Raw genomic sequence first — 12,461 nt, 5'->3', positions numbered from 1 at the left:
AAAATTGTTAAAATGTAAACTTTTAGCTATTTATTGGAAAGTAGATTACTTCTGTTACATAAATATGGGCTGTTTTTTTACAATACAATGCACATTTAACAGTACTAGCATCATTAAGTCCTGCTAAATTACTGAAACCTTCACAATTTTAGCATTTAAGTTAAATTTTAGACGTTTTCCATCTTAAATAAAAGTGACCATTTGTGTTCATTTTTAATGTTTTATGGTGAGCTGTATTTGATGATAATACATAACATATATAAAGGCTGAAAGTGAACACCAATGAGGCCACTTTCATTTTTCAGAAAAAAACATTTGAAAAGTTACATATTATGGCATACTGGACCTACTCCATTGTTTTTTTGTTATGAATTTTCTGACATTTTGTCATGGTCATGATGTTAGGACCATATAACCTAACTTTATGGTTTTAGCTCATTGTTGAAGGCTGTATGGTGACCTAAAGTGGCTTACATCTTTCTCATTTTGGTCTCTGAGGTTTCATTAACAATCATACATCTCTATATTTATACAGTTAACACTTGAATGGTTTATGATAATCAAAGAGCTGAAGAGCTCTGAGGGGAAAGATGGCTAGTGTTTCTATTTTATTTAATTATTTTTTTTTTGGGGGGGGAGGGTTGTCTTTTGATAGTCTACATACAAAGAATGAACAAAAGAACAGCTAGAACATGTTGAAAGGGTGACAATATTGGACCAATGGAAGAGAATTGCACCTTCTCAATCAAAACATTTGATTAAAGTTGAAAATTAATTATCTAAAATTCAACTGAATTCTACCATTTAACAACAACTACAATATTTTTTGAAATTTTAATTGTGTACCACTGAACTGGAGGCTAGGGTCATTCTCCATTTTTTTGTGAAAGTACTCTATAAAGATTTTTATTTTTTTCTCAAGAAAGTGAGGACTGAAAAAATTAATATCAGTACTATAACCTCATGTTTCAACATAAGTACTGTTGATCACATAATTATAAGTCTGTGCTACAAGCTGGTAAACCATTCGAACAGGAATAAAAATTCAATACTAATACATGTAGTAACAATTTATTCTTTTTATTATAAAAATCAACAATTCTGTAATATAAATTGATTAACATAACAAGTGTGTAATGTCATGGTGTAAACATACAACTCTACCATATCATCACTGGGGTTTTGAGTGACATAAATCTATGGGCATAAAAACACATTTTCACCTTACAATTCAAATACTGTAAAGTTAGAAATAATTGCATGCATGAATAATAGCAACTTTGAAGAATGGACACAAATTTGAGATTAGTTATTGCTATTTCTGGAAAATTGGATATGCGATTCAGAATTTCAAATATATTGTGATTCCTCTCATTATTAGCATTTAATGAAACCGCACAATAACTACAGAATTTACAGTAACAGATCAGAGGCTATTAAGTTACAAAGGATTGAACATATATTGTGTCTATTAAATTGTTATTTCAAAAGTCAGCAGTCAAGGACTTTCAACTTTGAACCTCAAAGTTCACAGTCATTTGCATATTTGGTTAATGAATTGGCCACTCTGGTTCTGCCACACATAACATGATTGTTGATTTACAAGTAAGTGGCAACTAAGCCACAACTCCACAGTCAAAGGTCACAAAATTTAATGTGGCATACCATCACGGATAACCTTGAATACTTGTATATAATAACTTCACTGAGCCAATGTTAGAATGGGAATGGAATATTTCTAGGCATCTGCAGCGAAAGTCTCAAAATTTAATGTGGCATACCATTACCGACAACCTTGAATACTTGTATATAATAATTTCACTGAGCCAATGTTAGAATCGGAATGGAATATTTCTTGGCATCATGTTCAGTGATTGTCGTGGGGGTTGTCCCCCTTGTGATATCACTAGATGTCCTGGTTGCATCATGCCAGGTGGAATGTTCATTGGTGGTTGTGTCGGACGAAGTTGTACGGGGAACAATATGGAGTTGTTCTGAGACATCACTGGTTGATTCATCATATTGGTTAAAACTGGCTGACTGTTTGGCATTCTCATCTATAAATAAAAATAATGTGATTGGTTAAAACTGGCTGACTGTTTGGCATTCTCATCTATAAATGAGGGGGAGGACAGGGGGTACCCTTCTCCCTTCTCCCACCCCTCTTCTCCTTTCTCCTACCCCCGTTCTCCTTTCTCCCATTAGAATAAAACATCTCCTTTTGAGATAAATTAAAAAAATTCTCCTTTCTCCAAGCCTTCCTCTCCTTTCTCCCACCCTCTTTCTTCTTTCTCCTACCCCCTTTCTCCCCGTCTCCCTTACCCCTGTCCTCCCCCTCATAAATAAAAACTAGAAAATAATAATGGCATGTATTTTAGCATTTATTGGGAAGAACACAAAACTAGGGTGCTCGCATAATACAGCTTAACTGCATAATAATGTGATTGGCTAAAACTGGCGGACAGATTGGAATAATTTGTCCTGAGAAAGATTATATAACATTACAAGGATAGAATTTGTAAGCTGCAGAAGAACTCCAGTACACCAAAAATAACTTCTAGTTGTAGATAATAAACAGTACACACAACATACACAAATATCAAAATATTAAAATGAAATATATCTATAAATTGTATTGATGAAAAGTCCAAATTTTCAAATTGTTTAAAAAGTGCACCTTATGTACCACACATACCTGCCAACATTTCAAAATGTCCTTGGGAGTTTTACGTGCCAGATGGTTCTCATTAGTCCTATAAATATTTTAGGATTCTTCAAATTTATCTGAATGTTCTCCCTTTGCTTCTTCATACTTTTAAGAAAAATTTAGCCATTGTAATTTGCTTGGTTTTTTTTTATTTGTGGAAAAAATTGCTCTTTTAAAATTTCCAATTGGGAGCCTCCATCAGGGTTTCCCCAGCAAATAGTGGCAGTTGGCAGGTATGAATTCACATAGAATATAATTATGTCAGGTGACATATTACTTTTCATCCGTTTCTTTTTTCCTATTGTTATTTTCCACCTACCTGAGCAGACTGAGGTGGCGATGAGAATGTCTGAACACTGGGTGGTATGGACATTGGTTGAGGCAGTTGGACATATTAACTTACCTGAGCAGACTGAGGTGGCGATGAGAATGTCTGAACACTTGGTGGTATGGACATTGGTTGAGGCAGTTGGACATATTAACTTACCTGAGCAGACTGAGGTGGTGATGAGAATGTCTGAACACTGGGTGGTATGGACATTGGTTGAGGCGGTTGGACATATTAACTTACCTGCGCAGACTGAGGTGGCGATGAGAATGTCTGAACACTTGGTGGTATGGACATTGGTTGAGGCGGTTGGACATATTAACTTACCTGAGCAGACTGAGGTGGCGATGAGAATGTCTGAACACTTGGTGGTATGGACATTGGTTGAGGCAGTTGGACATATTAACTTACCTGAGCAGACTGAGGTTGTGATGAGAATGTCTGAACACTGGGTGGTATGGACATTGGTTGAGGCGGTTGGACATATTAACTTACCTGAGCAGACTGAGGTGGCGATGAGAATGTCTGAACACTGGGTGGTATGGACATTGGTTGAGGCGGTTGGACATATTAACTTACCTGAGCAGACTGAGGTGGCGATGAGAATGTCTGAACACTTGGTAGTATGGACATTGGTTGAGGCGGTTGGACATATTAACTTACCTGAGCAGACTGAGGTGGCGATGAGAATGTCTGAACACTGGGTGGTATGGACATTGGTTGAGGCGGTTGGACATATTAACTTACCTGAGCAGACTGAGGTGGCGATGAGAATGTCTGAACACTGGGTGGTATGGACATTGGTTGAGGCGGTTGGACATATTAACTTACCTGAGCAGACTGAGGTGGCGATGAGAATGTCTGAACACTTGGTGGTATGGACATTGGTTGAGGTGGTTGGACATATTAACTTACCTGAGCAGACTGAGGTGGCGATGAGAATGTCTGAACACTTGGTGGTATGGACATTGGTTGAGGCGGTTGGACATATTAACTTACCTGAGCAGACTGAGGTGGCGATGAGAATGTCTGAACACTGGGTGGTATGGACATTGGTTGAGGCGGTTGGACATATTAACTTACCTGAGCAGACTGAGGTGGCGATGAGAATGTCTGAACACTTGGTGGTATGGACATTGGTTGAGGTGGTTGGACATATTAACTTACCTGAGCAGACTGAGGTGGCGATGAGAATGTCTGAACACTGGGTGGTATGGACATTGGTTGAGGTGGTTGGACATATTAACTTACCTGAGCAGACTGAGGTGGCGATGAGAATGTCTGAACACTTGGTGGTATGGACATTGGTTGAGGCAGTTGGACATATTAACTTACCTGAGCAGACTGAGGTGGTGATGAGAATGTCTGAACACTGGGTGGTATGGACATTGGTTGAGGCAGTTGGACATATTAACTTACCTGAGCAGACTGAGGTGGCGATGAGAATGTCTGAACACTGGGTGGTATGGACATTGGTTGAGGCGGTTGGACATATTAACTTACCTGAGCAGACTGAGGTGGCGATGAGAATGTCTGAACACTGGGTGGTATGGACATTGGTTGAGGCGGTTGGACATATTAACTTACCTGAGCAGACTGAGGTGGCGATGAGAATGTCTGAACACTTGGTGGTATGGACATTGGTTGAGGCAGTTGGACATATTAACTTACCTGAGCAGACTGAGGTGGCGATGAGAATGTCTGAACACTGGGTGGTATGGACATTAGTTGAGGCGGTTGGACATATTAACTTACCTGAGCAGACTGAGGTGGCGATGAGAATGTCTGAACACTGGGTGGTATGGACATTGGTTGAGGTGGTTGGACATATTAACTTACCTGAGCAGACTGAGGTGGCCATGAGAATGTCTGAACACTGGGTGGTATGGACATTGGTTGAGGCGGTTGGACATATTAACTTACCTGAGCAGACTGAGGTGGCGATGAGAATGTCTGAACACTTGGTGGTATGGACATTGGTTGAGGTGGTTGGACATATTAACTTACCTGAGCAGACTGAGGTGGCGATGAGAATGTCTGAACACTGGGTGGTATGGACATTGGTTGAGGCGGTTGGACATATTAACTTACCTGAGCAGACTGAGGTGGGGATGAGAATGTCTGAACACTTGGTGGTATGGACATTGGTTGAGGCGGTTGGACATATTAACTTACCTGAGCAGACTGAGGTGGCGATGAGAATGTCTGAACACTTGGTGGTATGGACATTGGTTGAGGCAGTTGGACATATTAACTTACCTGAGCAGACTGAGGTGGCGATGAGAATGTCTGAACACTGGGTGGTATGGACATTGGTTGAGGCGGTTGGACATATTAACTTACCTGAGCAGACTGAGGTGGCGATGAGAATGTCTGAACACTGGGTGGTATGGACATTGGTTGAGGCGGTTGGACATAATAACTTACCTGAGCAGACTGAGGTGGCGATGAGAATGTCTGAACATTTGGTGGTATGGACATTGGTTGAGGCAGTTGGACATATTAACTTACCTGAGCAGACTGAGGTGGCGATGAGAATGTCTGAACACTTGGTGGTATGGACATTGGTTGAGGCGGTTGGACATATTAACTTACCTGAGCAGACTGAGGTGGCGATGAGAATGTCTGAACACTGGGTGGTATAGACATTGGTTGAGGCGGTTGGACATATTGCAGTTGAAGCTGTGGATTTGGTTGGTTGCCTGGCATCATGGGTGGATTCATTCCTGGATTATTTATCTGTCAATAAAAATTAAAAAAATGCACACATTGTAGAGCTACGCAAACCCCACATGTAATTCAAAGTATCGAGACAACAGGAAGTAGGCTTCGGATAAATTGTACAAATACTTAACAAAAGATATGGTAAGCTAAAACTGCAGTTATAACATGAAAACCATACTGCTTCTTCAAATATAATAACATATATATCAATATAAATATTTTACCAGAGTAAGTCTTCTAGTATCCATGAGGCTCACACAGGGTACCCCCCTCAGGTCGCAAGGTCGCTTTTAAATACGTCGAGAGGTCGTTTTTAAGGGAAATGTACAGGTCGTAGGTCGTTTTTCCCAACACGGAGGACGGAAGTCGGTCGGAGGTCGTTTTTAGAAGGCCCTCAGGTCGGAAGTTGCCTCTAAAAAGCCCAGAGGTCGCAGGTCGTTTTTGACCCTGCGGGAGCCTCATCCATGGTTTGAGACAAGAGGCTCTCAAGAGCCTGAATCGCTCACCTTAATTCTTTTGGTTAAATCTCTCATCAATGATTATTTTGGCTTTTCAATTTATTTAAATGTTTTTTGGATCGTCCTATTTTCTTCAAAAGCCAAAAAAAATAATCATTTTCTCCTATGTTCTATTTTAGCCATAGGAGCTATGTTTCTTGACATACAAGGAAATAAAATATAAAATTTATACTAGATACTCTGAAACTCATTTAGCCTAAGTTTGGCTGAAATTGATACAGCAGTTTCAATGGAGAAGATTTTTTTAAAGTAAGTCAACATGATGAACAAATTGATTATTTATCTGTCAATAAAAAAAAAAAAATGCACACATTGTAGAGCTACGCAAACCCCACATGTAATTCAAAGTATCGGACAACAGGAAGTAGGCTTCTGACAAATTGTACAAATACTTAACAAAAGATATGGTAAGCTAAAACTGCAGTTATAACATGAAAACGATACTGCTTCTTCAAATATAATAACATATATATATCAATATCAGTGTTCCAGCTAGGAGTTGAAAATAGAGGGGCGCGTTTTTAAAAAGGACACTTTAGCGCGTTCTCACTGAAAAGAATCAAATACTTTATGTTACCACATAAAGACATATTTTTAGCAAGCATGTAGCTAAGTTAAATAGCTATTATATACAAGTTTAAAAATCAGTTATTTAGAACATATAACATGTATAAGTTAAAATCAAACTGATAGCAATAATACATGTAATAGACATTACTATATTTATTTCTCTTTCAGAACTATAGATTTTTTCAAAGAAGAATGCAAATAAATAAACAACAATGACAAATCTTCTGTTTTTCTTTTTGAAGGTTGTCACACATTGATCAAGATTTTTTTCAAATTTAGTTTCATCACAGTTTAATTTTACAGTTAATATTTTTGTTAATGTCTGTGTTTTCAAGTTTGCCCTAGCTGCCTGTGACTTGTCTTTATCAATTTGACCTGAGAGAATATTTTCTCCACCTCTGCTGTACTGAGTGGTTGTACATGTCATATTGCAACACTGAATAGTTTTGCAACAAGAGGGAACATAAAGATAATAGGGTTTTATCCTAATGACAAGGTGAATGAAATAGCTCTAGCAGACTAGATAAGGAACGATCTGTAAGTTCTGCTGATGACACAAGAGCTATAAAGTCCTGTTATTGAATAAGGAGAGTTTCAAAGTCCATGTCAAATGTATTTGCCAGAGCTTCTATCTCTGTATAACCATACATTGTTTCACTGTTGTCTGTTCAATTCAACAAGCATCTCCGTATATTTCATGTTGAGCGTATTTAATAAAATCAATAAGTTTGTCAAAACGGATTTCAATCACAGGCACCTGTTCATTGGAAGACCCCCTATCAACGTATATTTACGGAAATATACGTTGATAGGGGGTCTTCAATGGATAGAAACAAGTGCCTGTGATTTCAATAAGAAAATTGATACAAAAATCGGACTTTCGAGAGCTCCGTAATCGCCACAATAATAAATTGATTCAATTTTGTAAGTTTATTATCAATTCAACAAGCATCTCCGTTTACTTCATGTTGAGCAATTTAATAATATCAATATTAAAGTTAGTCAAAACGGATTTCAATTTAAGAAAAAATTATATAAAAATCGGACTTTTGAGTGCTCCGTAATCGGCGGAATTTACAATAGAAGAACAATTGCGATATTTGATAAAAACCTTTCTTCTTCTCGATTTTTCATAAAGGTAAAGAATTAAATTATTTTTTTACTTTTGATGGTCATTATTCTTGAAAAAAGATGTAATAGACTGGCAAGTCTGATATTTTCTTCTTGTCATTTCCGAGTTGGTCAATTTTTCTTTTTTTCGTCGGCATTTTGCGTGTTGACCTATTGGAATGATTCTTTTTAAATGAACGTTATTTTATAAATAACAATTACAATAGAAATGAACACCTTTCTGCCGTTTACATTTATTTTAAAAATTCTATTTTGCATTGTCAGGTGTTAAAATAATCAATTCATTTAACTTCGATGTTTGGTGCTTCAGGGCAAAGGGATTAGACAGGGTCGTAAATTTCACCTGATTAAGTAATTGACTCTAATCAAATAGGTGATTATATACAGGTAACAAGTGTCAACAATTTTAATCTGTTGTCTTAATGAAGTGTGTGTATATAAAGACCTCAACAATATGGCGACGATATGATGAAAAAAGATCGTTTTTTAAACTTTTTTTCAAAAGGGCACAGAGGGGCCCAGGGGCGCTTAAAAAAGGCAGAGGGGCGCAAAATTTCGGGGGCGGGGTGTGGCGCCCCTCCATTTCATGCTAGCTGGAACACTGAATATAAATAGTAAAATACAGAGTAATAGTCTTCTAGTATCCATGGTTTGAGAAAAACAGTATTTTCATGGATATTTAATTACTTGCTTTTGCCAACTAGCAAAGGACAGGAAAAGATGGAAAGCTACTGTGGTCGCCTTATGTTTCCCATGGGACGAAGTGGATTAAGTCAAGTAAGTTTTGCCAATGTCTGCATACAATCCAATAGAAAATATTTAGGTTCTTTGTTGAACATTTAAATTCATGATTAACCTTTACCACAAATTCCATAATAATTGCTATCCCACATTAAATAATGAACACAGTAGCTTGTTTATAAAATTTATTTTAATTTTACCTTTGGTATTCTTTCTGATATTTTATTTCGTGGAACATTGAAAACTTTAGCGGCCTTGTTAATTGACATGCCGCCATAATTGACAGCGTTTACAGCATTGCTCATATCCTGGTCTGACCATACGTTTTTCTTTCTTGGGTTTGGCGGAGATTCCTAAAACAAATACACAATACAAATGTATGTCATAATATAAGGTATTTCTAAATGAACAATGACATATGCCATCATGATAGCTAATTTAATTAATCATCAAAAACTTTTATGGAAATATAAAATTCTCAATGCAAAATTTCCAGAAGCTTTTATTTGTAGTTCCTGTGAATGAAAAGTCATACAAAAATTTATGTAACAGATTGACACACCTAAACCTAGTTTCTCTAATTCTATGGAAATTTAACCCTTTCTGAACCCATTGTATAAAAAAAAAATCATTTTTGGGAAAATTTATTTTTTTAATCATTAGAGAAACAGATTCTTACATAGGTTACTCGTGAATTTTCGGATTTATCCAATCTTGAAAGTTAAATTATCAATTTTAAAGTCCTCCCTGAGACTCACAAATTTTCACATGTAAATCTTCTTTTAATCAAATACATTCTGAAGGGTACAAAAAGTTTTAAAATGTCTGATAGTCAAGTTTGACGCTGTAACAGGACATTAGGACGTCATACAGATTCAGCTTTAAACCTTTACATCAGACATTTTGAATCTTAAAGTACACTTTAGAATATAATTTTAGTTACAGGCTTACAGGTGTATTTATAAATTGAATAACAAAGGCAAAATGCAAGTGCTGTAACTTATCATTTACAAAATGACTACAGGCAAGAAATAATATGAAGTCTGACAAAATGGTAGGACTGGACAGTTTGAAGATATAGACATGTACTGTCTCATTTTACCATAAAAAGAAAGTTTAAGCAAGTACCTGTTGTCTATTATGCATGTTATGCATGACACCAGGTGGCGATGTGTGCATTGGCATGTAGCCTCCATTTGGTTGGATGTTAAACTGATGATGATGTTGTTCTTCAGCTCTTTGCTGCCGTCTTTGGAATTCCTCTTGCTGAAATACATGAATGAGTTAACAATAACAAATAGCTAGCTTGAAATTCATTCTTCTATTTGTACAATTACTTAGGTGGAAAAGCAATGACATTAGTATATTTTACATGTTTTAATTGACAGTCAATATCTAAATTTTGTGACAATCAAATTCCTCTGTCAACAAAGTAAATCAGGTGATCTAAATGTCTCCCATCTACAAAATATTAAACCCCATACCAGGAAAAAAATCTGCCCTAGAAAATTTACCTCAATTTCCATTGGACTTTTATTTGGCGGCTGGGGTCCACCAGGTCCATTGGTGTGCATACTTGTAGCAGACGCATGAATCATTTGATTGACTGGGGGCTTGTTAGCGTCTGGGTCTTTTGTCTGTTGCATACATGTTGCCATGTGAGTAGGCCAGTGAGACTGCTGACAAGGGTAATCACAATAACTGGTATTCCAACAGCAGTAGAAAATGGCTTCCTTACCACAGCTGGCACACTGTAAAATTACAACATTTTATTAAAAGTTGTGTTCTTTTTTTTTGGGGGACTTCAATCATGTCAATGGAGATTCATATTTGAGAAGAAATAGTTGTTAATTTTTATAATTTTTGATACAAATACATTCCTGTTTCAGAGCTAATTATAGTTGTGCAATGTTCCTGGATCCACTGGCTAAACTAATGGTGAGGGGAGACAGTTATGTTGCTAAGGTAGTGATTGTTTTTAACTATTAGTGTTTTTGTTCATTTAGGAGTGTTTTTTGTGTATTATCATCCTTCCCTATATCACCCTGATCATTGGCTCTATAGTTCTCTAATCTCTGTTTAGGGAAGTGATCAGAACTTATCAGTGATTTCCCAATACTGTAAATTCAGAAATTATTGCGTGCATTTATTATTGCGAATTTGTCATTTTAGACTAAAATGCGATTTTAATTTTTGCGATATTGAGAAATATCCTGTTTTTATTCATATTATAAAAAAATTTAAAATGCGAGTTTAAATAATTGCGATTATAACCCTAACACATTTTTCGCAATAATAAAAACATCGCAATAATTTCTCAATTTACAGTATTTGAGGGAAGTTATAAATGACATCACAATGTTTGATGAAAGGTTAACAGTGACATAACAATGTGTGAGGCCACGCTAACAGTTGACAGTTTTTATTCTGGAAGTATTTACTTAATTCTAAACATGACTAGTTTCAACACATTCATTTTTATTGGTAGAGAGAACTATGGCCTTAGTTTTGGAAAACTGACACCAAAAATTAATCAATTTTGAAATAATATGCTTTTAAAATTATACTACTTTAATCATCCATTAAAGATGTCTATGAAGAAATAACATAAAAAAATTGTTTCACATTGAATAACGGGGTTATTTAACAGTGTGCACCACATTTTTTATGTTATTTCGAATAGACAGAAAAAATATTACAGTCATTTCTTATAATTTAATTCTAAATTCCATTTTAAACCGTAGAAAACCATGAAAAAACGTTGATGACGTCACAGTCACATGATTTAATTATGTCTATGGGCTGATAACAAAATAACATCAGCCAATCAGAAGACGTGTTACATCCAAAATTAAATCATTATGAATTAAACATTTACCCATTGTTTTTTCTTTGTGTCATTGATAGCCGTTTCTTTTTCTTTCTTCATTAATTCCTTCACTTCATCCATTAGTCTAGATTTCTCCGACTCCCATGAAGACTTCATTTCCAAACATGTCAATCCTGAAACATCAGAATACCATGAAATAAAGTGGCATCAACAATGGCATAGAACAAGTAGTCAGATTCTTGCCCTGTCAATGAGGGGAGAATCATGAATGAATTAAAATGTTCTTTCAGGAGCCTGCAATTCAGAGGTTGTCATTTGTTACTGTGTATTTTGTTTATTGTTTTGTATATTTTCTCTTTTGAATTGTTTTACATTTTGTTATCATGTTGGGCCTTTTATATATTGCTATATGAGGTATGGCTTTTGCTCATTATTGAAGATTGTATTGTGACCTATAGTTTCTAACTTCTACATCATTTAGTCTCGGATTAATATTTGTCTTATAGACCACTTTCGAGTTCATCCATCACCGGAAAAAACTTGTCAATTATAAGCGCCTCTATGACGTCATTTACCAGATAGAGGGAGTCGCCTGTATCCCTGCACTATTTACGTTCATCAAGCGTCTTAGTGATCGTCAATGTGCAGGATAAACTAGAAAAATGAGTGTTCTGTAGGTAATTAATGACAATGCTCTAATGACAGCAGTGCTAATTGTCAATTTTGAGAATTCAATTTGCCGAATAATTCGTACAATATAAAATTATAGTTTTCCAACCACTTGCTCAACATTGGAATGGAAGTGACAACACTCCTAAACGCACAAATGACGTTCACTAAAACAAGAGTTTTGACGGAAATGCATCAAACTCGAAAGTTGTCTATTGGCAATCATACCATATACAACGTCTC

General features: G+C 36.3%; 1 protein-coding gene across 5 annotated transcripts in view; it reads right to left on the bottom strand.

Annotated features, from left to right (window-relative positions):
• Nucleotides 1-1,055: 1,055 nt before the first annotated feature.
• Nucleotides 1,056-12,461, bottom strand: part of LOC143054738 (uncharacterized) — a 76,080-nt gene continuing 64,674 nt past the window's right edge. For all 5 annotated transcript variants that reach the window (XM_076227773.1, XM_076227772.1, XM_076227775.1 and 2 more), the window contains 6 exons: nucleotides 11,598-11,722; nucleotides 10,234-10,470; nucleotides 9,848-9,985; nucleotides 8,920-9,072; nucleotides 5,631-5,774; nucleotides 1,056-2,057 (listed from right to left, as the gene is read on the bottom strand). In XM_076227773.1, coding sequence (XP_076083888.1) covers nucleotides 1,833-2,057; nucleotides 5,631-5,774; nucleotides 8,920-9,072; nucleotides 9,848-9,985; nucleotides 10,234-10,470; nucleotides 11,598-11,722 — 1,022 coding nt within the window. In that variant the 3' untranslated portion in view covers nucleotides 1,056-1,832. The remainder of the gene's footprint in view (nucleotides 2,058-5,630; nucleotides 5,775-8,919; nucleotides 9,073-9,847; nucleotides 9,986-10,233; nucleotides 10,471-11,597; nucleotides 11,723-12,461) is intronic.

Source organism: Mytilus galloprovincialis, chromosome 12 (genome assembly GCF_965363235.1).
Source record: "Mytilus galloprovincialis chromosome 12, xbMytGall1.hap1.1, whole genome shotgun sequence".
NCBI classification, from domain to species: Eukaryota; Metazoa; Mollusca; class Bivalvia; order Mytilida; family Mytilidae; genus Mytilus; species Mytilus galloprovincialis.
The sequence above is the reverse complement of the archived record's forward strand: the minus strand, read 5'-3'. Positions and strand labels throughout refer to the sequence as shown.